The sequence below is a fragment of the Pseudoliparis swirei genome, chromosome 19 (assembly GCF_029220125.1).
Source record: "Pseudoliparis swirei isolate HS2019 ecotype Mariana Trench chromosome 19, NWPU_hadal_v1, whole genome shotgun sequence".
NCBI classification, from domain to species: Eukaryota; Metazoa; Chordata; class Actinopteri; order Perciformes; family Liparidae; genus Pseudoliparis; species Pseudoliparis swirei.
The window spans coordinates 27,296,380-27,320,838 of record NC_079406.1 but is presented as its reverse complement, the minus strand read 5'-3'; the positions used below and the strand labels follow the sequence as shown (position 1 = coordinate 27,320,838).

The 24,459-nt window shown below is 47.9% G+C and overlaps 1 protein-coding gene across 1 annotated transcript in view; it reads left to right on the top strand.

Annotated features, from left to right (window-relative positions):
- glra1 (glycine receptor, alpha 1) overlaps positions 1–24,459 on the top strand; it is a 74,050-nt gene that overhangs the window by 27,146 nt on the left and 22,445 nt on the right. The window contains exon 4 of the mRNA XM_056438897.1: positions 21,575–21,642. Coding sequence (XP_056294872.1) covers positions 21,575–21,642 — 68 coding nt within the window. The remainder of the gene's footprint in view (positions 1–21,574; positions 21,643–24,459) is intronic.

Genomic DNA, 24,459 nt, shown 5'->3' with positions numbered 1-24,459 from the left:
GGCAGAGAGGCAGAAGGCGGAGAAGCAGGAGACGACGGCGAGGCTCTGCGCTGGGTCAGGGCTGTAGATAGTTGTTGTATCTGGTTAATCATCGCTGCCATAGTCTGCCGTGTCTCCTCGGCGAAGCTGACCATCTGCGTCCGCTCTTGCTGGAGGACCTCTTCGATCCTCTCAAACCGACTTGCTGCAGGCGGGTGTGCTGGGTCCATGATAGGGCCAGATTGTAATGTCACGGCGCTATTAGAGTGGACCCAAAAGCTAGACTCAGACAGGAGTAACAAAGATTACCGTCTTTGGTTGGAAACAGGCTGGGTCAAAACCGGGAGATCAGTCGAAGAAGCAAACAAGTCCAAAAAGGGGCGGGGCAGAGAATCAGAGGTCAGGGCAGGCAGGTCAGGAATATACTCTAATAACACTGGAGAACTTGGCACGAAAACACAAGACAATCTGGCAGAGGACAAGTGGAAGTGAGGGAGCTAAATAGTGAGGGACTAATGAGGGGATGGGCTGCAGGTGAGAAGGGCGTGAGGACCAGGTGAAGGGAATGAGGGACTAATGAGGGGAGGTGCTGCAGGTGAGAAGGGCGTGAGGACCAGGTGAAGGGAATGAGGGACTAACGAGGGGAGGGGCTGCAGGTGAGAAGGGCGTGAGGACCAGGTGAAGAAAATGAGGGACTAACGAGGTGATCAGAGGCAGGTGAGAAGGGCGTGAGGACCAGGTGAAGGGAATGAGGGACTAACGAGGTGATCAGAGGCAGGTGAGAAGGCCGTGAGGACCAGGTGAAGGGAATGAGGGACTAACGATGTGATCAGAGGCAGGTGAGAAGGGCGTGAGGACCAGGTGAAGGGAATGAGGGACTAACGAGGTGATCAGAGGCAGGTGAGAAGGGCGTGAGGACCAGGTGAAGGGAATGAGGGACTAACGATGTGATCAGAGGCAGGTGAGAAGGGCGTGAGGACCAGGTGAAGGGAATGAGGGACTAACGAGGTGATCAGAGGCAGGTGAGAAGGGCGTGAGGACCAGGTGAAGGTAATGAGGGACTAACGAGGTGATCAGAGGCAGGTGAGAAGGGCGTGAGGACCAGGTGAAGGAAATGAGGGACTAACGAGGTGATCAGAGGCAGGTGAGGGGAGTTGGATTGACGAGATGGTGTGACAGGATGAAAACAACTATTACAAAAAGGAAGGCGTGGAGCTAAACTGTTACAGAACCGTCTTCTCACGACGAGGTTGAGGGAGAAAAAAAGCTGCAGATGGAGAAAAGTGGAAAATGAAATCCAGGAACTGTGTTTCCCACGAGCTCAGCGCCGCGATGCTAACGCTGACGCTAATGCTGACGCTAACGCAGCTCCCAGCGGGCCGCGGCGTGAAGAGAGCCGACGGTAACAGCCACTCCTCTTGTGTTATCGTACTTCTCCGAGAGCGACTTCTTTCTGCAAACACAGAAGCAGTGAAGGGACTTCCTCACCCAGAGGACTCCGAGTGGCTCTGGGATCCAAGCCAGGGGAAGAGGGTGAGGGCTATATCGCACAGTGTGAGGAGTTTTAATGTCCCCGGCAGAGGTGACTCTCTCCTGAGTTATGAAGAAAATATTGATCGCGCTTTTCGTCGTCGAGCGAGAGTAGGCGGAGCGGCGAAGAGAGGAATACTGAAGAGGGGGGAGGAGGGCGGAGGGACGTAAATCTATCGAGAACTAATCAAGGTGCTAATTGGAGCGCGTTATCCGATGAGCTCGGTAGCTTGAGTTGATGTTCCTTCTGGATCTTGAGATAGCAATTAAGCTAACGCGTGTTTACTCCTCCTCCCACAGATTATACGTCTACAAGGAGTCGAATGCTGCTTTTATAAAAGGGACAATTTGATCCCATCCCACCTGAAGGTGTAAGCCCGCCTCCGCCCCGATGGCGGTCGCGCCGCCGCTCTCCGGGCTCCGCGTGTGAAAACGTGCGAAGGCGTCTCGTTTGTTGCGAGGCGACGTGGGAGGAAGAAAAAGAAAAAAAACCGTTTAGAAGGAAATCCCTCTGCTCACTTCCCCGAGAAGCTCTTTTGTTCCCCGACACGGAGGCGGGAGAATCGATTCTGCACAGCGCTCGCCGTTAGCTCACGTTAGCCCCGCCCCCCCGCCAGAAGCTGCTGTGTGTGTTATTTAAAGCCCGGGTCGGCGTTCAGGCGCTCGACGGGCCCCCGGGCCGCGGGGGCTAAACCCGAGCTTAGCGCCCGCGGCGGCCGGTTCAGCCCGACACGGAGAGATCTCCGCACACGGCAGGAGGACGAGGAGGAGGAATTGCCTTTCATGGGTTCGGGGGGGAGATTATAGAGTTTAAGTCGCCCGTCTACAAACAGTTCACGGTCACGACGAATACCTGCCATCCATCTCAGGAGCCGTTTTCCCCGATGACGATGACGGATGACGGGCGCCGGCTTCACTCAGTTCAAGGCGTCGAGGTAAAGGAACAGAACATCAATCATCAGATATGCGCCGCGAGGAGAAAGAGAAGAGGAGGAGTCCTCCGTTCGCCGAGAGGAGGCGGCGCGGTGACATCCCCCACCCCCCCCCCCCCCCCCGATGGGAATCGATCGCGTCCGCGGTCAAACACGGGGGGGCATGGTCGGCGTTCAGCGGAGAGCGCATTAAAACGCTTTGAAGGTCGGAACACCGGCCGACCTTTACGGGGGACACGAGAGGCTGAGACCGGGGAGGGAGGGACCTTTATAAACGCCTCCCACGGCCGAGACGCAGGGACGCTTCACGTTTCAGGAGGGGGGGGGGGGGAGGGGTCGAACCTGCCGTGGGTCTGGTTGGCTCAGTTTCCAGCTGATGGGCGGTTTCATTTCACACGGGTGTCGAGTCCGGACCGCCGACTTGTCACCGGAAGACGAGTGAAGTGTGATTTTCCTTTTCGAGGCCGAAAGAAAAAGAAAAGAAGTTGAAAAACGAAGGTTTGACATGTCGTCTTTACATTCTCCTCTTGGCTTCCTCTCTCTCTCTCTCTCTCCCTCTCTCCCTCTCTCTCTCTCTCTCTCTCTCTCCCTCTCTCCTCTCTCCTCTCTCTCCTCTCCCTCCTCTCTCTCTCTCTCTCTCCCTCCCTCTCCCTCTCCCTCTCCCTCTCTCTCTCCCTCTCTCTCCCTCTCCCTCTCCCTCTCCCTCTCTCCCTCCCTCCCTCTCTCCCTCCCTCCCTCTCTCTCTCTCTCCCTCTCTCTTGCATCACCCGTAGTGCATTGTGCTCGCACTGACCGTGTTTACATGCATTCTTATAACTGTCTCAGTCGGACTGAAATCTAATGATCCGTTTCATGTCAACATGTTCGACTCTGTGCGGTCCGACTACGATCCGATTAACACCCTGGAGAACTCCATCCCATCTGGTTGATAATTCGACTATCGCGGCATGTAACGGAGAACTGGATTAGGAACTGGACTTTGGGTCTTTGCGCATGCTCGAGATCCCGACGCCCTCCTCCCTCCTCCCTCCTCCCTCCCATGTCGTGACCCGGAAGTCAAAAGAGACGATAATGTCACTATTAACATCATGCAAGAATAGTAGAGGGATGTAGCTTCGCCTTGCTCTCTGTTCGCCATCTTTCTGGAAATGTTGATGTTGTTGATGTTGGTGGTGGTGAAGAGGTCAAGCGGAAATGGCTGTATCACCACGAGTTGAAATGAAAACAGTGCCACCTATCGTATCGGATATGACATGCTTTCAAAGGCCAATGATTCTAATCACTCACTGCCATGTATATTGGGATAACAGCAGATCCCCCAAAAGATAGAAGAGTCCGACTAAAGCAAGATTGGAATGATCCCATCATGTAAACGCACTGAGTGACTCCGGCTCCTCTAGATAAGAACTGCATTGCAACCCTTCTCCTCCTGCTGCTCCTCATCTCAGTGCACCGCCTCTCCTCCTCCTGCAGTCTGGCAGTACGACTGTTTCCTCTTTATCTACAACGCAGACCTCGTGCATCCCCCCTTTCCCACTATTGCCTTTGCAGTATGCTGCCCGCCACCCCCCACTGAGCGCGGCGCCGTAGACCCTCCGGCCTTGCTGTCTTGTTAGCTCCTCGATGGGCCGAGCGCTTGTTTTCCTCCACGAGGACAATCAACGTGCAGCCGCTGACGCTGCTGGTAGAAGATGATGTGTTTTGATTCTGATTCATTAATTCTCATTCTGTTTTTATTAGACCCCAAAGGCTCCAAAAATGAGGCTACTCACAAGAAAGGTACTTTCCCTTTTTCTTTTTTCACCCCCCCCCCCCTTTTTGTCTTCTTCCCCCTGACCAAGGTTTCGTCCTGAGTGACAAAGAGACGGAGGAAACTAAAGCCACTTTTTTTTCGATACGGTATAATGTTGTAAGTTATGTTTTTAAAGGAGAGCAATGGAGAAGAAGGTATTTGTCTAAACATGAGCGACATTTAAAGCTTTGATGAATTCATTGTGTTGACGCGGAACTTCTTTCTCCCTTAATGCCGAAGAACTGTTCCATTAGTGTGGAAAACATTGTGATCGTGACAACAGCAGAACAGCAAAGAGTAAAGCTGTTTATCCATGAAACTGGAAAACACACAAGAGATCTTCTGAGATAGTACTTTTCTTCTTCTCTCTTTTCTGCAGTATAGTACAATATAGAACAATGCAGTACAGTATCATATAGTACAGTACAGTATCATATAGTACAGTATCATATAGTACAGTACAGTATCATATAGTACAGTATCATATAGTACAGTATCATATAGTACAGTACTATATAGAACAATGCAGTACAGTATCATATAGTACAGTATCATATAGTACAATATCATATAGTACAGTACAGTATCATATAGTACAATATCATATAGTACAGTACAGTATCATATAGTACAGTATTATATAGAACAATGCAGTACAGTATCATATAGTACTGTACTATAATACAATGCAGTACATTGTATTATAGTACAGTACAAAGTACACTCTGCACTTGTTGTCCGGGTTGAAGAATTTCTTTTGGCCCATTTGGCTCGTTAGCTTAAGATGCTAACGCTCATAGCATAGCCCGCCGTAAACTGTGGCCCTAACCCTAACCCTCAGATATGATCCTTCTGTGCGTGGTTGCTCGGGGCGACCGAAGCTACCGAGAGAGACTAAAGATCCCAATGACCTCCTGAGCTTCATTCCACCGGCCGATACTGTCGGCGTACGGCGTTTCACATCAGCAGCCAGCCGCCGCCACGCATAACTTACCCGCCAGGCAGGAGGAATGAAGAAAGCAGAACTAATACGAAATAATTTCCCATTTTAATCTTCAAATAGCAGCAGAAGTCCAGAGGTGGGGATGTCCGTCTGCATCTGAAGACACAATGTGTGTCGCGGCGGCTCGAGGCGCTATCAGGAAGGGCAGCAGAATATACATGTTTGAAATCACTCAGATGCAATTTTGTGGCGAGTTTGCTGGTTGTGATTACGCGCACGCCAATATTATTATACAGATGATGTGAGATTGATATGTTGCATTAGACATTAGAAACAGGAATATTCTCTCTCTCTTTTTGGAGCACAATACTCATCAGACCGAGCGAACGGAAAGCTGTTAGCGAGCTAACAATCCAGGCAAGAAACAGATACTCAGAAAACATGCAACACTGTCGCGTGTCTGCCCCCTGTGGACTAAAGTGGTAGTGTTGGTTCTGGTGCCCCCTGTGGACTAAAGTGGTAGTGTTGGTTCTGGTGCCCCCTGTGGACTAAAGTGGTAGTGTGGACTAAAGTGGTAGTGTTGGTTCTGCTGCCCCCTGTGGACTAAAGTGGTAGTGTTGGTTCTGGTGCCCCCTGTGGACTAAAGTGGTAGTGTTGGTTATGGCGCCCCCTGTGGACTAAAGTGGTAGTGTTGGTTCTGCTGCCCCCTGTGGACTAAAGTGGTAGTGTTGGTTCTGGTGCCCCCTGTGGACTAAAGTGGTAGTGTTGGTTCTGGTGCCCCCTGTGGACTAAAGTGGTAGTGTTGGTTCTGCTGCCCCCTGTGGTCTAAAGTGGTAGTGTTGGTTCTGGTGCCCCTGTGGACTAAAGTGGTAGTGTTGGTTCTGGTGCCCCTGTGGACTAAAGTGGTAGTGTTGGTTCTACTGCCCCTGTGGACTAAAGTGGTAGTGTTGGTTCTGCTGCCCCCTGTGGACTAAAGTGGTAGTGTTGGTTCTGCTGCCCCCTGTGGACTAAAGTGGTCGTGTTGGTTCTGCTGCCCCTGTGGACTAAAGTGGTAGTGTTGGTTCTGCTGCCCCCTGTGGACTAAAGCGGTAGTGTTGGTTCTGTTGCCCCCTGTGGATTAAAGTGGTAGTGTTGGTTCTACTGCCCCCTGTGGACTAAAGTGGTAGTGTTGGTTCTGCTGCCCCCTGTGGACTAAAGTGGTAGTGTTGGTTCTGCTGTCCCCTGTGGACTAAAGTGGTAGTGCTGGTTCTGCTGCCCCCTGTGGACTAAAGTGGTAGTGTTGGTTCTGCTGCCCCCTGTGGACTAAAGTGGTAGTGTTGGTTCTGCTGCCCCCTGTGGACTAAAGTGGTAGTGTTGGTTCTGGCCCCCCTGTGGACTAAAGTGGTAGTGTTGGTTCTGGCGCCCCCTGTGGACTAAAGTGGTAGTGTTGATTCTGGCGCCCCCTGTGGACTAAAGTGGTAGTGTTGGTTCTGGTGCCCCCTGTGGACTAAAGTGGTAGTGTTGATTCTGGCGCCCCCTGTGGACTAAAGTGGTATTGTTGGTTCTGCTGCCCCCTGTGGACTAAAGTGGTAGTGTTTGTTCTGCTGCCCCCTGTGGACTAAAGTGGTAGCATCTCTGTCCACGGTGCACTGGTCTCTACTGGATCCGGGTCTGTACTTGGTCGACTGGTCTCTGCTGGAGGCCTACCTTGAGTTTAGAATCAGACCATCTTCTCTCTGATAGTGTTGTTTACTGATGCAGGTCTAGAGAGGACCAGGACTAAACAGAGGTCTAATCAGGACCAGGACTAAACAGAGGTCTAATCAGGACCAGGACTAAACAGAGGTATATACAGGATCAGGACTAAACAGAGGTATAATCAGGATCAGGACTAAACAGAGGTCTAATCAGGATCAGGACTAAACAGAGGTCCAATCAGGATCAGGACTAAACAGAGATCTATACAGGATCAGGACTAAACAGAGGTCTATACAGGATCAGGACTAAACAGAGATCTAATCAGGATCAGGACTAAACAGAGGTCTATACAGGACCAGGACTATACAGAAGTCTAATCAGGATCAGGACTACACAGAGGTCTAATCAAGATCAGGACTAAACAGAGGTATAATCAGGATCAGGACTAAACAGAGGTCTATAGAGGTTCAGGACTAAACAGAGGTCTATACAGGACCAGGACTAAACAGAGGTCTAATCAGGATCAGGACTAAACAGAAGTCTATAGAGGATCAGGACTAAACAGAGGTCTAATCAGGACCAGAACTAAACAGAGGTCTAATCAGGATCAGGACTAAACAGAGGTATATACAGGATCAGGACTAAACAGAGGTATAATCAGGATCAGGACTAAACAGAAGTCTATAGAGGATCAGGACTAAACAGAGGTCTAATCAGGATCAGGACTAAACAGAGGTCTAATCAGGATCAGGACTAAACAGAGGTCTATAGAGGATCAGGACTAAACAGAGGTCTATAGAGGATCAGGACTAACCAGAGGTCTAATCAGGATCAGGACTAAACAGGGGTCTAATTAGGACCAGGACTAAACAGAGGTATATACAGGACCAGGACTAAACAGAGGTTTATACAGGACCAGGTCTAAACAGAGGTTTAATCAGGATCAGGACTAAACAGAGGTCTAATCAGGATCAGGACTAACAGAGGTCTAATCAGGACCAGGACTAAACAGAGGTATATACAGGACCAGGACTAAACAGAGGTCTATACAGGACCAGGTCTAAACAGAGGTCTAATCAGGACCAGGTCTAAACAGAGGTCTATACAGGACCAGGACTAACCAGAGGTCTAATCAGGATCAGGACTAAACAGAGGTCTAATCAGGATCAGGACTAAACAGAGGTCTAATCAGGACCAGGACTAAACAGAGGTCTATACAGGACCAGGACTAAACAGAGGTCTAATCAGGACCAGGACTAAACAGAGGTCTAATCAGGACCAGGACTAAACAGAGGTCTATACAGGACCAGGACTAAACAGAGGTCTATACAGCACCAGGTCTAAACAGAGGTCTAATCAGGACCAGGTCTAAACAGAGGTCTAATCAGGACCAGGACTAAACAGAGGTCTAATCAGGATCAGGACTAACCAGAGGTCTAATCAGGATCAGGACTAACCAGAGGTCTAATCAGGATCAGGACTAAACAGAGGTCTAATCAGGACCAGGACTAAACAGAGGTATATACAGGACCAGGTCTAAACAGAGGTCTAATCAGGACCAGGACTAAACAGAGGTATATACAGGACCAGGACTAACCAGAGGTCTAATCAGGATCAGGACTAAACAGAGGTCTATACAGGACCAGGACTAAACAGAGGTCTAATCAGGATCAGGACTAAACAGAGGTCTATACAGGACCAGAACTAAACAGAGGTCTAATCAGGACCAGGACTAAACAGAGGTCTATACAGGACCAGGACTAAACAGAGGTCTAATCAGGATCAGGACTAAACAGAGGTATATACAGGACCAGGACTAACCAGAGGTCTATACAGGACCAGGACTAAACAGAGGTCTAATCAGGACCAGGACTAAACAGAGGTCTATACAGGACCAGGTCTAAACAGAGGTCTAATCAGGACCAGGACTAACCAGAGGTCTATAGAGGATCAGGACTAAACAGAGGTCTATAGAGGATCAGGACTAATCTGAGACGGTTACTGTTACATAGCTTCAAGTAAGAATCTTACATTGTTGAAAGAAAACAATCCTCCATCTCTATCTGTAACAAACATGGCCGCCAGTCACCTGAAGACAGAAATGAGTCGGTGGTATTTTATTTCCACTGAGTTACCGTCATCATCCTCGGCGGGAACCTTTTCATTTGTGACGATGCTTATTGACCGTAATTATGACGGCGAAGCAGCGTCTCCTAAACCTGGAAATGACAATTATAGAAGAGGGAGTGGACGTGAAGGGAAGAGGATTAGCCACTGTCGAAGGATGAGGAGGAAAGGAAGTGTAGAGACTGAGGGAGGACAAAGGAAAGGACAAAGAATAATGAAGAAAGAGAAATGACATTATGTTGGAAGAGGGAGGAAAGTGAGCAACATAATCAATAAATGAACAGAACTCAATTAGAGGAGGAGAGGACGTCTGGGGACAGATGGGGAACATTAAAATTAAAATGAGAGAGAGAGTAACGTTAAAGAGAGGAAGAGAGGGACGCAAAAAGGAAATGAAAGGGGGAAGGAAAGTGAATGGGTAAGTAAGAGCAAAGGAAAGGTAAGGAATGAAGGACAGAACGAGTGGATGAGTCCAGTACACCTGCAGAAGGAAAGAGGAGGCGAGAGGGGAGGGAGAGGAAGGAAAGGACCCAAGAAGAGCAAGGGGGAGGACAGAGGGGAGGGAGAGAAAGGAAAGGACCCGAGAAGAACGAGGGGGAGGCGAGAGGGAGAGGAAGGAAAGGACCCGAGAAGAACGAGGGGTACGCGAGTGGGGAGGGAGAGGAAGGAAAGGACTCGAGAAGAACGAGGAGGGAGGCGAGAGGGAGAGGAAGGAAAGGACCCGAGAAGAACGAGGAGGGAGGCGAGAGGGAGAGGAAGGAAAGGACCCGAGAAGAATGAGGAGGGAGGCGAGAGGGAGAGGAAGGAAAGGACCTGAGAAGAACGAGGAGGGAGGCGAGAGGGAGAGGAAGGAAAGGACCCGAGAAGAACGAGGAGGGAGGCGAGAGGGAGAGGAAGGAAAGGACCCGAGAAGAACGAGGAGGGAGGCGAGAGGGAGAGGAAGGAAAGGACCCGAGAAGAACGATGAGGGAGGCGAGAGGGAGAGGAAGGAAAGGACTCGAGAAGAACGAGAAGGGAGGCGAGAGGGAGAGGAAGGAAAGGACCCGAGAAGAACGAGGAGGGAGGCGATAGGGAGAGGAAGGAAAGGACCCGAGAAGAACGAGGAGGGAGGCGATAGGGAGAGGAAGGAAAGGACCCGAGAAGAACGAGGAAGGAGGCGAGAGGGAGAGGAAGGAAAGGACTCGAGAAGAACGAGGAGGGAGGCGAGAGGGAGAGGAAGGAAAGGACCCGAGAAGAACGAGGAGGGAGGCGAGAGGGAGAGGAAGGAAAGGACCCAAGAAGAACGAGGAGGGAGGCGAGAGGGAGAGGAAGGAAAGGACTCGAGAAGAACGAGGAGGGGAGGGAGAGGAAGGGAAGGATCTGAGGAGAACGAGGGGGGAGGAGATCTCAGCAGAACCCGGTTCTTCATGACTAAGCTTCCTTCTGTCGCGGCACGCTCAGCACGTATTACACACAGCTCGCCTCCTCGCCTCCTCGCCTCCTTGCACCGCCGCTTCATGCAGATTACTGTTAGGCCGAGAGATGCTAGTCTGATAACAGATCCGGTCTCTCCTTACCCCCTCATGTCTCGGATGGATGGATGGATGGATGGATGGATGGATGGATGGATGGATGGATGGATGGATGGATGGATGGATGGATGGATGGATGGATGGATGGATGGATGGATGGTAGGTAGGTAGGTAGGAGGTAGGATGTATTGTATTAAAGGGTCAAAACATGACCTCATAGATATCATCATAATATTACAATCTTGAGGATATTTCGTTGAGTATTTGAGTCGTGACACGTTTCCTTTTACTCTGGAGAGATGGAAAACGGGGACAGGAAGTGAAGCTTGGCTGCTTCTATGAGGGGCGGATGTGAGGGGGCGGAGCCTATAATCTCACATTACATTACATTACATGTCATTTAGCAGACACTTTTATCCAAAGCGACTTACAATAAGTGCATTTCAACCTAGAGTGCAAACTAAGAACAACAAGAACACAGGAAGCAACACTTCCTCAACTCAGTCGAACCACAAAAGCACCACAACAAGTGCCATCCTAGTGCCACTGAAGTGCAAACCTGTGTTTTAATCCAGATATAGTCGGAAAAGATGTGTTTTCAGTCTCAGGCGGAAGATGTAGAGACTTTCTGCTGTCCTGATGTCAGTGGGGAGCTCATGTCTCCCTTCCTCTCAAAATGACTAAAGCACTGCTAACACTTCACACACACACACACACACACGATAAACAGTCCATCTGCACAAACATACTGTTGGGTAAACAGCAAACAGGAAGGATCAAGCAAACACATGCGCTCATGTACACACACACACACACACACACACTGTGCAGCATCACGACCCTCCACTAATCCAGGGAGAGTAAAGCTCCGGTCGGCTCGTCTCCGAGCCGCCGTAGACCTGCCTGTCATGTCCGCCTGTCCGTCAAACGCTCGGCCCGGAAAGCCCCGGAAGGTCCAGCGGAGCTCACGACTCACGCGGCTCGGTCCACTGGCGTGTGAGAGGAGGTGAGCTTCACTGGGAAATATAACAGTTTTATTTGATCGACGGAGATGAAAAAAAAGAACAGAAATCAGTTGACGTCGTATTTGTTTGATGGGAAGAAAAGAACATTATTAGGTGGCCTGAAAGGGTTAAAAACATTTAAATTTCCTCTCAGCTCGACGCTGATACATCGACGTGCTTCTGGCGCCGGAACTTTGAGTCTTTGGTTCGTTTTAGTTACCTTCGCATTCGAGAATGCGGAAGGTTATGTTTTGATCGCTGTGTATTTATTTATTTGTATGCGTGTTATTCGCATAACTCAAAAAGTATTAAACCGAATCGCATGACATTTGGTGGGATGATTGGTTATTATCCGGGGACCATTTGTTTAGATTTTGGGACCGATCGGGTCAAAGGTCAAGGTCATGAAAAGGTACCAAAATAGTGTCTGCGGCGAAGGTATGCGCTCTACCGAGAGCCCGTTCTAGTTTGATATGTTTTAATTTAAATGTGTTTTAAAACTGGGAGAAAATACATTTCCCTCAAAACAGGATTAAGAATCCAGTTTGGATGTCTGTGTGTGTGTGTGTGTGTGTGTGTGTGTGTGTGTGTGTGTGTGTGTGTGTGTGTGTGTGTGTGTGTGTGTGTGTGTGTGTGTGTGTGCGTGTATATATATAATATATATTAACAGAGGGGAAATTGGAGAGAGGAAATGCACACATGCTGACAGGCAAACACTCACACACACTCACACACACTCACACTCACACACACACACACACACACTCTCACTGCAAACATACAGCACAACGTCACAGGGAGAAACTGAAAATGCTCGTAGGCATGAATGCCAATTTTGAGTAAATATGCAGAGATATACACACACACACACACACACAAAGACACACACACACAGCCTCAGGTGAATCCTGACCGCATCCATCCGCCTCTCCATCCTCTCCTGCCTCCCACTTTGAATACATTTCATCTCGTAATGAAACTCGAGCGCCCCGTGGCTGAAAGAGAGAGAGAATACGAATGAGAGAGGGAAGCGAGCGGGCGGCGGAGTGACAACGAGAGACGGAAAAAGAAATGGATTCGTGGAGCGGGTGGAGCAGAGATGAAGCGAGTGAAGAGGAGGAGGAGGAGGAGGAGGAGGAGGAGTAAAACATATCACAATGGCATTTCTCTTCCCTCGCTCGGGAGGGAAATGAAGTTTTCCCCCAAAGTTCACTCGATGAAGAGGCGATGATGGATGGTTGAGCATGTCGGCGGGAAAGACCGCCACTCCGCGTCTCACCCCTCCAATTAAAATTTGACAGGAAGTGTGCTCAGCCCCCCCCCCCCCCAACACCCACCGTCCCCCAGCCGATCATTTACCTCCTCGCTTTATGTCAAAAAAAGGTTTTTACTGTCCTCTAGGAGAAGCCAGGTGCACCTCCTTCCTCCTTTTTCTGCATGGGAGGATAATGAGTGACGGGGGAGGGGGGGGGGGCGTCGCATGGCGGGTTCTTTGTCGGGCGGCTGCTGGAAATGTAGACACAGGGAAGAGAAGAGGGGGAAAAACAAAGTTGTGTTTCAGTAGCATTTCATCGCCGAGTCGGGAGACGGACGCCGCTTTAATGGCCCCCCCCCTCCCCCCTACACCCCCCACCGCCTTCCTGTTCATCTCCTGCGTTGTCGTGTCTGGGTGTAGCTGAGGGAAGACATCGAATAATACAGCGGCAATTTGGCAGACGAATAAAGCCTGTTTATATATATATATATATTTATTTATTTATTTATTTATTTTGCCGCTGTTTAACGAAGCGCTGTTTAACGTAGCGCTGTTTAACATAGCGCTGTTTAACGTAGCGCTGTTTAACGTAGCGCTGTTTAACATCGCGCTTTTTAACGTAGCGTTGTTTTCCGTAGCGCTGTTATCCATAGAGTCGTTTTTCGTACCACTGTTTTATGTAGCGTTATTTTCTGCGCCGTTGTTTATTTATTTTTCCTGCACATTTCCCTGAAATCAACCTCAACCGAGTTCATCAGATGAAGTGTGAACCAAACCTGATCAGCCAACATCGGTGACCATGACAGAACCTGATAGTTACTGTGTGTGACGAGAGTGAAAAGGTCAAATGTAACACCCAAAAAGCCGCCAACACACCTGCAAACACCGACCTCGGGCCTTCATGGCCAACGAGCCTTTGAGGGCTCATTTTTCTGAAGTATGGTGGAGAATCAGTTTTATGAGTCTGAGCAAACTTTTTTAAAAGTTCAGCTGAGAAACTTCCAGGAGCAAAAAGCTCTCAGCCTCTGATAAAATGTTCATAATTTCACCGTTTCACGATGGAGGAGATTTATGGCGCTTCAAAGTCCCTCGGGGACCATATTCGTCTTTTTCCCTCGCTACCTTTTCGGCTCTGATGTTTATGGATAGCGAATAAGAACTAAATGAGCACCTCCTTTAGCTGTCACGTCCGGACATCATGGAGGAAGAACAGCAAACGCAACTCATCACTTCTCTCTCTCTTTTCTCTCCTTTTCCATCAAACTCTCTCGCCCTTCGTCTTGCTTGTCAAAATGAGCCGTGTTCCTCAACTTCTATTGTATTGGTCATATATACTAGTGCAATAAAAAAATATATTAAACTGCTATCCCCGGACCATATAGCACGAGAGACAACGCCCTACACATCATAATGTCTCAGAGCCGCTGTGGTATTTTTTTGCTGAAGGCAGCTCAATTGCAAAACAGGCGATCCTGCGTAACTCGGAGTGTTATTCATGTCATTTGTCGTCGCTGACTTTCTCCTCCCGGCTTTGATGAGCTCTGTGCCATTTGTTCATAAATCCGGCCCAGCGTGGCTGCGCCGAGGTGTCACTTAGAGGAGGGCAAATTGGGCATTCCAGCCCTCTAGATGCCTTTACAACCCTCCTTGAGGCCTGATGAAGGAGCGGACCCCACCCTACTACCTATACAGGCTGTCCATGGACCGCACGTTGAGAACCACCAATCACAGGATGATGAAATACCGAATGAGTCCTTGTGACAACAACTATACGCCATTTTCTTCGCCGATAGGAGACTCGCATATGGTTTCTCGGTGCGGGTTCATTTGATCACCTCTCGGAGGCGAAACCTCTGGGTTTAAAATTGCGGTTGTGGGAATACCCTCGACGGCACTTAGCCGTCGGCTGAAAATTGCATCTGCAGATTGTAAAGTTTTAAGCACCGCAGATGGATACCAAGTGCTCTGAATCACCATGCCCGCCATGTGTTTTATGGTTTCTCCAAAGGGCAAAGCGGTCCCGTCTCTGAGGCCGGGCTCTGAGTCGTACCTTGAGGCTGAAGGTTTGTGCGTTATCGTTGACGCCCTGGGATTCAGTCCAAGCTTCTTCTAACCGATCAACAAAAACACCAAAACATTAGATTATCAAAATGATCAAGGTAGTAAATGCTATGACGTTGCAGAAGTAAAAACAAAAAAAGGATTTGAGATCAAATCTGTTTGATAGAATTTTTTATATAATTCTTATTTAAAAAATTGACTTATTCAAAGAAATCAAAAAACAAAGTCGTCCGAACAATTTTCTAGAATTTTACTTCCTCGGCAAACATCATCTGGCAGTCCGGCTTCCCGGAACTTAAATGTGCTCCTCAGACACAACCGCGGCTCGGCGTGGACTTTATTGACCGGTTCTGTTGGCGAGGAAGTCCGGCGGCCATTGTGGGCAGGAGGCTTCGAGGGCTGACGAGACCTCGGAGCCTCCTGGAGGCCAGACGAGTCCTGGAGGGGGAACCGAACAGGACCGGTGGATCTTTTTTCTGTTTTGGGTGCATTAAAGTGACACGTCATACAACATTATGTACTGGCAGAACTCAACTGGACGGAATCGTCAAATCTCCGGCCTGAACGAGAAAGATACGGCCGATTGCAAAATGACACGAGAGCTGTTTCCTGATCGGTTAGAGGAATATCTCAGCTTTAAAAGGACCGCTTGTAAATCAACGAGTCGCCTTGTGCTGCGTAGTTTCTCTCTGATGCCTCCACGGCAAACAGCTAAATCATTAGCTTGTTGGTTAGCTAAATTATTAGCTTGTTGGTTAGCTAAATGATTAGCTAAATCATTAGCTTGTTGGTTAGTTTGTTGATTAGCTAAATCATTAGCTTGTTGGTTAGCTAAATTATTAGCTTGTTGGTTAGCTAAATGATTAGCTAAATCATTAGCTTGTTGGTTAGTTTGTTGATTAGCTAAATGATTAGCTTGTTGGTTAGCTAAATTATTAGCTAAATCATTCGCTTGTTGGTTAGCTTGTTGGTTAGCGAAATGATTAGCTTGTTGGTTAGCTCGTTGATTAGCTAAATGATTAGCTTGTTGGTTAGCTCGTTGATTAGCTAAATGATTAGCTTGTTGGTTAGCTCGTTGGTTAGCTAAATGATTCGCTTGTTGGTTAGCTCGTTGAAATCAAAACCCTAAAGCTGCTTCTCTGTTCTTGACCATTCGTGGACCACGTCTTGGTTGACTTACCGGACTGGAGGTCCACCAAGACGGTGGCCCCGGTGACCCTGGTCCCTGTGACCCTGTGACCCTGGTCCCTGTGACCCGGTGACCCTGTGACCCTGTGACCCTGGTCCCGGTGACCCTGTGACCCGGTGACCCTGTGACCCTGGTCCCTGTGACCCGGTGACCCGGTGACCCTGGTCCCTGTGACCCTGGTCCCTGTGACCCGGTGACCCGGTGACCCGGTGACCCGGTGACCCTGGTCCCTGTGACCCAGTGACCCGGTGACCCTGTGACCCTGGTCCCTGTGACCCGGTGACCCGGGTCCCTGTGACCCGGTGACCCGGTGACCCTGCATCCGGACAGACAGCGCTCGGTGTGCAGCGGACGCTTGAATCCAAAGATCACGACTGGACTCATTTGTAATCAGACAACCGGAGATACAGAAATATGTTTCTTCTCCCAGGGAGACGGAGACATGAAGGCTGGCAGCTCGCCGCCATTTAGAAATCACAACGTGGACGAAATGTTAAATTGACAGAGGATAGACAAAAAGAGGGAGTCTGATGAGGGGGGGGGCCGACTCTTAATCATGAAACAGGGTGGGGGGGGGGGGGTATTAATCATGAAACAGTAATTACGGGAGACTTTCCTGGCTGATCGGGCTGTCATCTCCATGTCGTCGTGTTTCGACTCGTCGACTCGCTGGATAACCAGAAAACTCTCTGAGAAGGAAACATTAGAGCCGGAGAACGAGAGCCTCTGACAACAGAACCTTTCGGAGGGGGAACCGATGCGGGGAACCGCAACAAACGTGCATTTAAATGCTCTCACGATGAAACTGAAAACAATATCTCAGCAGTTAGGTTGAAATAAAAGGTTATCTCTTCTATTTATGAAAAGTTATAAAGGAGTTTTAAAAGGGAAAACTGACTGAATGGACTTTAATAAAGGAAGAAGGAGGAATATAAAGTGGATTAAAAACATAAAGACATCTTTCAACCGGCCGATGAGACCTCTAAACCTCCAGAAGCTTCTCACGGAGGAACTCTTATTTTGAAAAGCAGCCAGTCGCGTTACATCCTGCTTTATCGCTTGTGTCTCTGGTTTCTAATGAAAGAAGAGTTCAGTGGAAGAAGATTGAGAGGGTCAGGGGGGGGGGGGGGGTTACACCTCAGCATGTGTGTGTGTCAGGTTGTGTGTGTCTTTGAGAGCGTGTGTTTATTGAAAGGAACTTTTGTGTGTGTGTGTGTCAGATTGTGTGTGTGTCAGGTTGTGTGTGTGTCCAGGTTGTGTGTGTGTCAGATTGTGTGTGTGTGTGTGTGTGTGTGTCTGTGAGTGTGTGTGTCTGTGTGTGTGTGTGTGTGTGTGTCAGTGTGCGTGTGTGTCTGTGTGTGTGTATCTGTGTGTCTGTGTGTGTGTGTGTGTCAGTGTGTGTGTGTGTGTGTCTGTGTGTGTGTGTGTGTCTGTGTGTGTGTGTGTCTGTGTGTGTGTCTGTGTCTGTGTGTGTGTGTGTGTCGGTGTGTGTGTGTGTGTGTCTGTGTGTGTGTGTGTGTGTCTGTGTGTGTCTGTGTCGGTGTGTGTGTGTCTGTGTGTGTGTCTGTGTGTGTGTGTGTCTGTGTGTGTATGTGTGTGTCTGTGTGTGTGTGTGTGTCTGTGTATGTGTGTGTGTGTCTGTGTGTGTGTGTCTGTGTATCTGTGTGTCTGTGTGTGTGTGTGTGTGTGTCAGTGTGTGTCTGTGTGTGTGTGTGTATGTCTATGTGTGTGTGTGTATCTGTGTGTGTCTGTGTGTGTGTGTGTGTGTGTGTGTATGTGTCTATGTGTGTGTGTGTGTGTACCTCCGTCATTGTAATCAGGGTTTTAGAGGGAATTCTTCATTAATCAGAGGCTGGGGAATGCATTACATCATCGAGTGTCCTTAAAGTACTGTATAGAAGTACACGCACACACACACACACACACACACACGCACACACACACACACACGCACACACACACACACACACACACACACACAGTAGCCGGTGACTCACACCGCCAGCCTGTCCTCCATGACGGTTAATGAGCTGTCGCCTCTTCCTCATCTCCGTCTCCTTCTTCTGCTTCACCCACGTCTTCTGTCTTTATTGGAAAGCTATGAAGCAAAACCCTCCCCCCCTCTCTCTCTCTCTCTCTCTCTCTCTCCTTCCCTGTCAAACAAAGACATATTACGATATCCCTCCCCGCCGCCGCGGAACGAGAGGCTTTGAAGGGAGGGTTTTGAACAAAGCCAGGATGCGGGAGGAAATGTGTCCGAGGACTTGAGTTAGGCCTCCAAAGCCGAGGAAACAAAGTGATGATGTAACGGAGGCCGGTTGACGAGAAACCCTCTGATGCACTCACACTCTGCAGCTCATTGGTCTGCACCAGGAGGACTACCTCTGGTCTCCAACCTGCATTCTGTCTCCTGACCACCAGGGGGCGACTCCTCTGGTTGTATAGAAGCCTCTGCTCCCCGTGTTGAAGCTGTATTCTCTCTGTCTTCATAACTCGGTTCCTCTCCATCGGTTCCCTTCTCCTCGGTTGTAAAGAACCTCTAATCTGAAGCGGTTTAAGTGTCTCCCTCGGTTTCATTCGGCTGCAGGAAGCAACTCTTTCTCTTCGGCGTTTCTCTGCAGACAGTTTTCCGTTTGGAAAAGCCGACCCGGTTGATTTAATATCCCGACCTCCAGGTTTATTACCTCACGCGGTCCTGTGAGTAACTTTTTGTTGCTTCTAATTCGACGCCGTACGTATAAATCACGTATCGGGAGCGGCCGCCCGCGGCTACTTTTAATGATTTTTCCCCCAGTCGGCCGTGGACCTTCAACCCTATGATTCTACTCTACGGCTTGGCGTGTGTGTGTGTGTGTGTGTGTGTGTGTGTGTGTGTGTGTGTGTGTGTGTGTGTGTGTGTGTGTGTGTGTGTGTGTGTGTGACAGGGAGAGTAATTGGCCATCAAAGTAATCCGGACCTCTTTCCCTTCGTCCCCCGCTAGCCGCCGGCTAACGTAATTAGACACTGAATTTAGCCGCGGACATTAAACGCAACCTCTGTGTCCAAGTCGTGTGTGTGTGTGTGTGTGTGTGTGTGTGTGTGTGTGTGTGTTTGACCCTCGGTCAGAAGATGACTGCGGTGAACAACAATACGCCTTTTGAAACACAAAACAACGTCTGACGAAGAGCTCATTAAAACATAAACGCAGCGCTGTGATCACGCGATGAAAATATTGCCCGGAAATAATTTCACGCACGCCATTTAATTATTTCATGGACAAAGACTCAGACTCAGACTTTTTATCCACATATTTTAATACTTTCATGAACTAGAGAAAATCAACAAGTTGCATTTCGCGAGCGGCCATCTTGTTTTTGAAATATGTCGATGAAGCTTTAAGACGGTTAAATGTGTTTTACATAAATGGAAGAGAACATTTTGCACCCCGGGCCGAGGAGGAGGGGAGAGAATGTATTTTGTGAATAAGTCGCCAACAGGTGGCGACATTTAAGCCACTTTCACTTTAAAACCTGTGAAAGAATTCCGTGAGACGTTGTTTTTTATGCTCGTAGAATCAGTGACTTCTCTTAAATCACTTCTTAAAATCCATTTTTAGAGAACAGCTTTTAAGTGATCTCGTCTTTTTATGCAGAACGTTGGTTCCCCTAATTCAGTTTGTCTGTTTGTTTTATATATATACATATATATTTTTTTTAATGTGATATTTGTTTCTTACTATTCTATTTGTTTTGCCTTGACTCTCTGTAGAGCACTTTGTAAACTTTGTTTATAATTTTTTAATATATATATAAACACTTTGTAAACATTGTTTATCATTTATTATAGAAATATAAATATATTATTTTTTTATTTTATTTTATATTTGTTTCTTACTATTCTATTTATTTTGCCTTGACTCTCTGTAGAGCACTTTGTAAACTTTGTTTTTAAAAGTGCTATATAAATAAAGTTATTATTATTTTTATAATTATTTTTAAAAGGGTGTTTTCCGGACTTCCCTCAGGTTCCTTTCAAGCTTTCGAAGTTCTCCTCAAAAAAGTGTTGTCTCCGCCGTGGTCTCTGGACGAGAGGAGTTTAGAGGTAACCCCGACGTGATTTAAAGTAGATTGAAAGTCCGAGCGGCCCGACCGCCGCCGCCGCCGCCGCCAAGAAGTAATCGCGTTTGTGTTCCTACAAGCCGGTAATGCGGCCGATCGATGGAGGAGGCCGGCCGAGGTCCCGAACGCTATTTACTTCCACTTTGACTCATCTGAACACAACCTTGAACGCAGCATCTCATGTCTGACAGGAGAGTGATTGTGGGGGGGGGGGGGGCTGTGTTTTTGATATTGAGCCTTGAGTTTGACCGGATCAGCCTCCACTCAAGTCGTAAAGCTGATGTGAAATTGAGTTTCTCCTCTCTGGTTTTCTGGAGCCTCGCTGTGAAGGACAGAGGAGTGTTCATCGGACGGACACACGCCCGATGTGCAGGCCTGACGCCTGAAACACGACGTTTACATTACGCGTGGGCGTTTCCATCGTCGGCGTGTCGGGGAGGGCGTCGTGGTGGAAGGTCACGGAACGAAGGAGCGTCGCACCCGTCACATGTGACGGCGTCATGTGGTCACGTGGTCATGTGGTCATGTGACGACATCACGTGGTCATGATCATTTCTTGTGTCGACGTGAAACCCGACGCCACCCTAATTGATGAAGACGTTGAGGTGACGCTCATGAAACCAGCGTCACTTCCTGTCGCGGCCACAAGGGGGCCGCTCTCCAGAAGCTTCTCTCACTTCATCAGACTCTATTTGCGTAAAAATCATTTTACGTCATGCAGGTTATTAAAAATATACTTTCTGTTGAAATCTAACGCCTCCGTCTCTTTCCCCTCCCTTTCTTTTCCCTCTCTTCCACATCTTTTTTTACCTCTCCTTCCTGTCTCCATTCTCATTTCTTATTCCTCTCTTATTCCTCTCTTTTCCCTCTATTTTCCTTATCTTTCCCTCTATTTTCCCTCTTTTTCCCCCCTCTCTTCCCCTCTCTTTTCCCTCTCTTCTCCCTCTCTTCCCATCTCTGTTACCTCTCTTTTCCCTTTCCTTTCCTCTCTTCCCCCTCCCTTTCCCCTATTTTTTCCCTCTCTTTTCTCTCTCTTTTCCCTCTCTTTTCTCTCTTTTCCCTCTCCTTTCCCTTTCCTTTTCCTCTCTTCCCCCTCTCTTTTCTCTCTCTTTTCCCCTCTCTTTTCTCTCTTTTGCCTCTCTTTTCCCTCTCTTTTCCCTTTCCTTTTCCTCTCTTCCCCCTCTCTTTTCTCTCTCTTTTCCCTCTGTTTTCTCTCTTTCCCCTCTCCTTTCCCTCCCCTTTCCCTCTCTTTTCTCTCTTTCCCCTCTCCTTTCCCTCTCTTTCCTCTCTCATTTCCCTCTCTACTACTCTCTTTTCCCTCTCATTTCCCTCTCTTCTACTCTCCTTTCCCTCTCCTTTCCCTCTCTTTTCTCTCTTTCCCCTCTCCTTCCCCTCTCTTTCCTCTCTCATGTCCCTCTCTTCTACTCTCTTTTCCCTCTCTTTTCTCTCTCTTTTCCCTCTCTTTACCTCTCTCCAGGTCCTCCGGTGAACGTAACCTGCAACATTTTTATCAACAGTTTTGGGTCCATCGCTGAAACAACAATGGTGAGTTCTCTTACCTCCATGAGGCTCTAGAGTCTCTAGAGGTTCTGTGTGTGTGGAGACGCTGATGTTCTTCTTCTGTATTTCATTTGTTTCCTCTGAAACATTAAAGTGAGTGTTTCCCTCTGAGTGTTCAGCCTCCACCTCGTTGAGCTCGAGTCACAATTCAAACACTTGCATTTAAAAGAGAGCGTCGCTGCTACTAAGTGGAAATAGATATATATATGTAAACAAATAAATATATATATATTTATATATATATATAAATATTGTTTTTATATATATATATGTATATATATATAAATACATATATATACATATATATAAATATATATATATATATATATATATATACATATATATAAATATATATGTATATATTATATATATGTGTATATATATAAATATATATGTCCATATATTTATATATGTGTAAATATATATTATATATATTATAAAGAAATATATTAATATATACGCTCATTCATTCCACAGAAAATCCATTCGTGGTAATATAACTGAACCGTCAGCCATCACAAAGCAACAAGGCCCAACAGACATGTGGCCAGTGTGTGTGTGTGTGTGTGTGTGTGTATCCATGAAAGTTGCAAAAAAAAGAACCCACTGTGCACTCTGACTTCCATTCAACGGGTGGATCATGTTTTCACAACCACACACATGGAGCATGTGAAACCTCTGGTGATGATGTCATCGTGGTGTATTGTGGGGATCGTCTCCTCTTTGTCGTCATAGCGACATCACCTCATCCATATGAGTCGTATTTCACCACCTGGGCCGACGCTGCAGCATCGTTGTGACAAAAGGAGGATCGTGCATCTTAAACATTGAGGAACAGCCGATATCCTGAGTCCTCCCCTAGTACACACACATAAAGACACACACACACACAAAGACACACACACACACATCGCTGCATTGAAACTGCTGCCGGCTGCAGATCCTCGTCACGCAGAACAAACTCCAGATTTCTTTACGTCCTGCAGAGAAGGAATCGATCGTAAAACTTAGGAGGGAGGGAGGGAGGGATGAAGGAGGGATGAAGGAGGGAGCATACGGAGATTGAGTGGTCAGTCGCAACCTGGTCACATGGTGGACCGACCCCCCTGGTCTCCAGAGGATGAATCCTAGAGCGCCACCAGCAGGTCAAAGTGTTCACTTTCCCTGTGAAATATGTCATCGATGAGATGATGTGTGTTCATGAACGCCTCTTAAAACCAGGACGCTGTGTGTTCATGAACGCCTCTTAAACCAGGACGCTGTGTGTTCATGAATGCCTCTTAAACCAGGACGCTGTGTGTTCATGAACGCCTCTTAAACCAGGACGCTGTGTGTTCATGAACGCCTCTTAAACCAGGACGCTGTGTGTTCATGAATGCCTCTTCAAACCAGGACGCTGTGTGTTCATGAACGCCTCTTAAACCAGGACGCTGTGTGTTCATGAACGCCTCTTAAACCAGGACGCTGTGTGTTCATGAACGCCTCTTAAACCAGGACGCTGTGTGTTCATGAACGCCTCTTCAAACCAGGACGCTGTGTGTTCATGAACGCCTCTTCAAACCAGGACGCTGTGTGTTCATGAACGCCTCTTTAAACTCTTGACATTTTTCCTGTGTTTTATTTTTCCAAATTTTTTAGATTTCTAGATTTTTTTTCTGATATTTCGATTTTACCGGATTTTTTTTTCTTCTCATTTTTTTCTAGATTTTCCAGATTTGTTAATTTTCCAGATTCTTTTATTTTTCCTGATATTTAGATTTGACCTGATTTCTAGATTTTTCAAGTTTTTAAATTTTTTCAGATTTTAATATTTTTTTCAGATTTTCAGGTTTTAGATTTTTAGATTTCCCCGATTTCCCCCGATTTTGTGATTTTTCAGATTTTTAGATTTCTCCTGATTTTCTAAATGATTTTTCCTCTCAAACGTGTGCTCGGCGCTCTGAAGAGGATATTTTTCCCCGTGGAGAAACAAACCCATCTGGCGCAGCACATCGGTGGAGTGGTACCCTTGATGCTGATAAGCCGAGAGTCTGGATGCTGATAGGCCGAGAGGCTGAGAGTCTGAGAGGCTGAGAGGCTGGATGCTGATAGGCCGAGAGGCTGATTGCTGATTGTCCGAGAGGCTGGAGGTTGAGAGGCCGAGAGGCTGATTGCTGATAGGCCGAGAGTCTCGATGCTGATAGGCCGAGAGGCTGATTGCTGATTGGCCGAGAAGCTGGAGGCTGAGAGGCCGAGAGGCTGATTGCTGATTGGCCGAGAGGCCGCGTCGTCTGATCCAACCAGGCGGTGGATCAGAGCTGCTCAGATAATTGGATTCATCTACATTTATCAAACCGGATAAATCAATGATTCTGCTCCGGAGGCGGAGGACGCATTCTCGATGCAGTATAATATCCCTCCATCCTCACACACACGCACACACAGTGATAGACAGACACACACAAATGGTGATAGACACACACACACACACACACACACACACACGGTGATATAGTGGGTGGAATGGTGCAGTGCGTGTCGAAGTCCCGGTGGTACGCGGATTTATTCCGGTTTCAGCGCTCTCTCTGCTCATTGGCTCGCTCACTATCTCTCTCTCTCTCTCTATCCCACACACACACACACAAGCAACCCCTTCTCTCACTCTTCATCCCACTGTTCCACTCCTTTCCTCCCTCCCTTCATCCTCTCCTTATGAGAACAGACGTGTCCTCACACCAGCTGTTAAACACACACTTGACACACACACACACTCGACACACACACATCACACACACACATCACGTATCACATGTGGATCAAAGT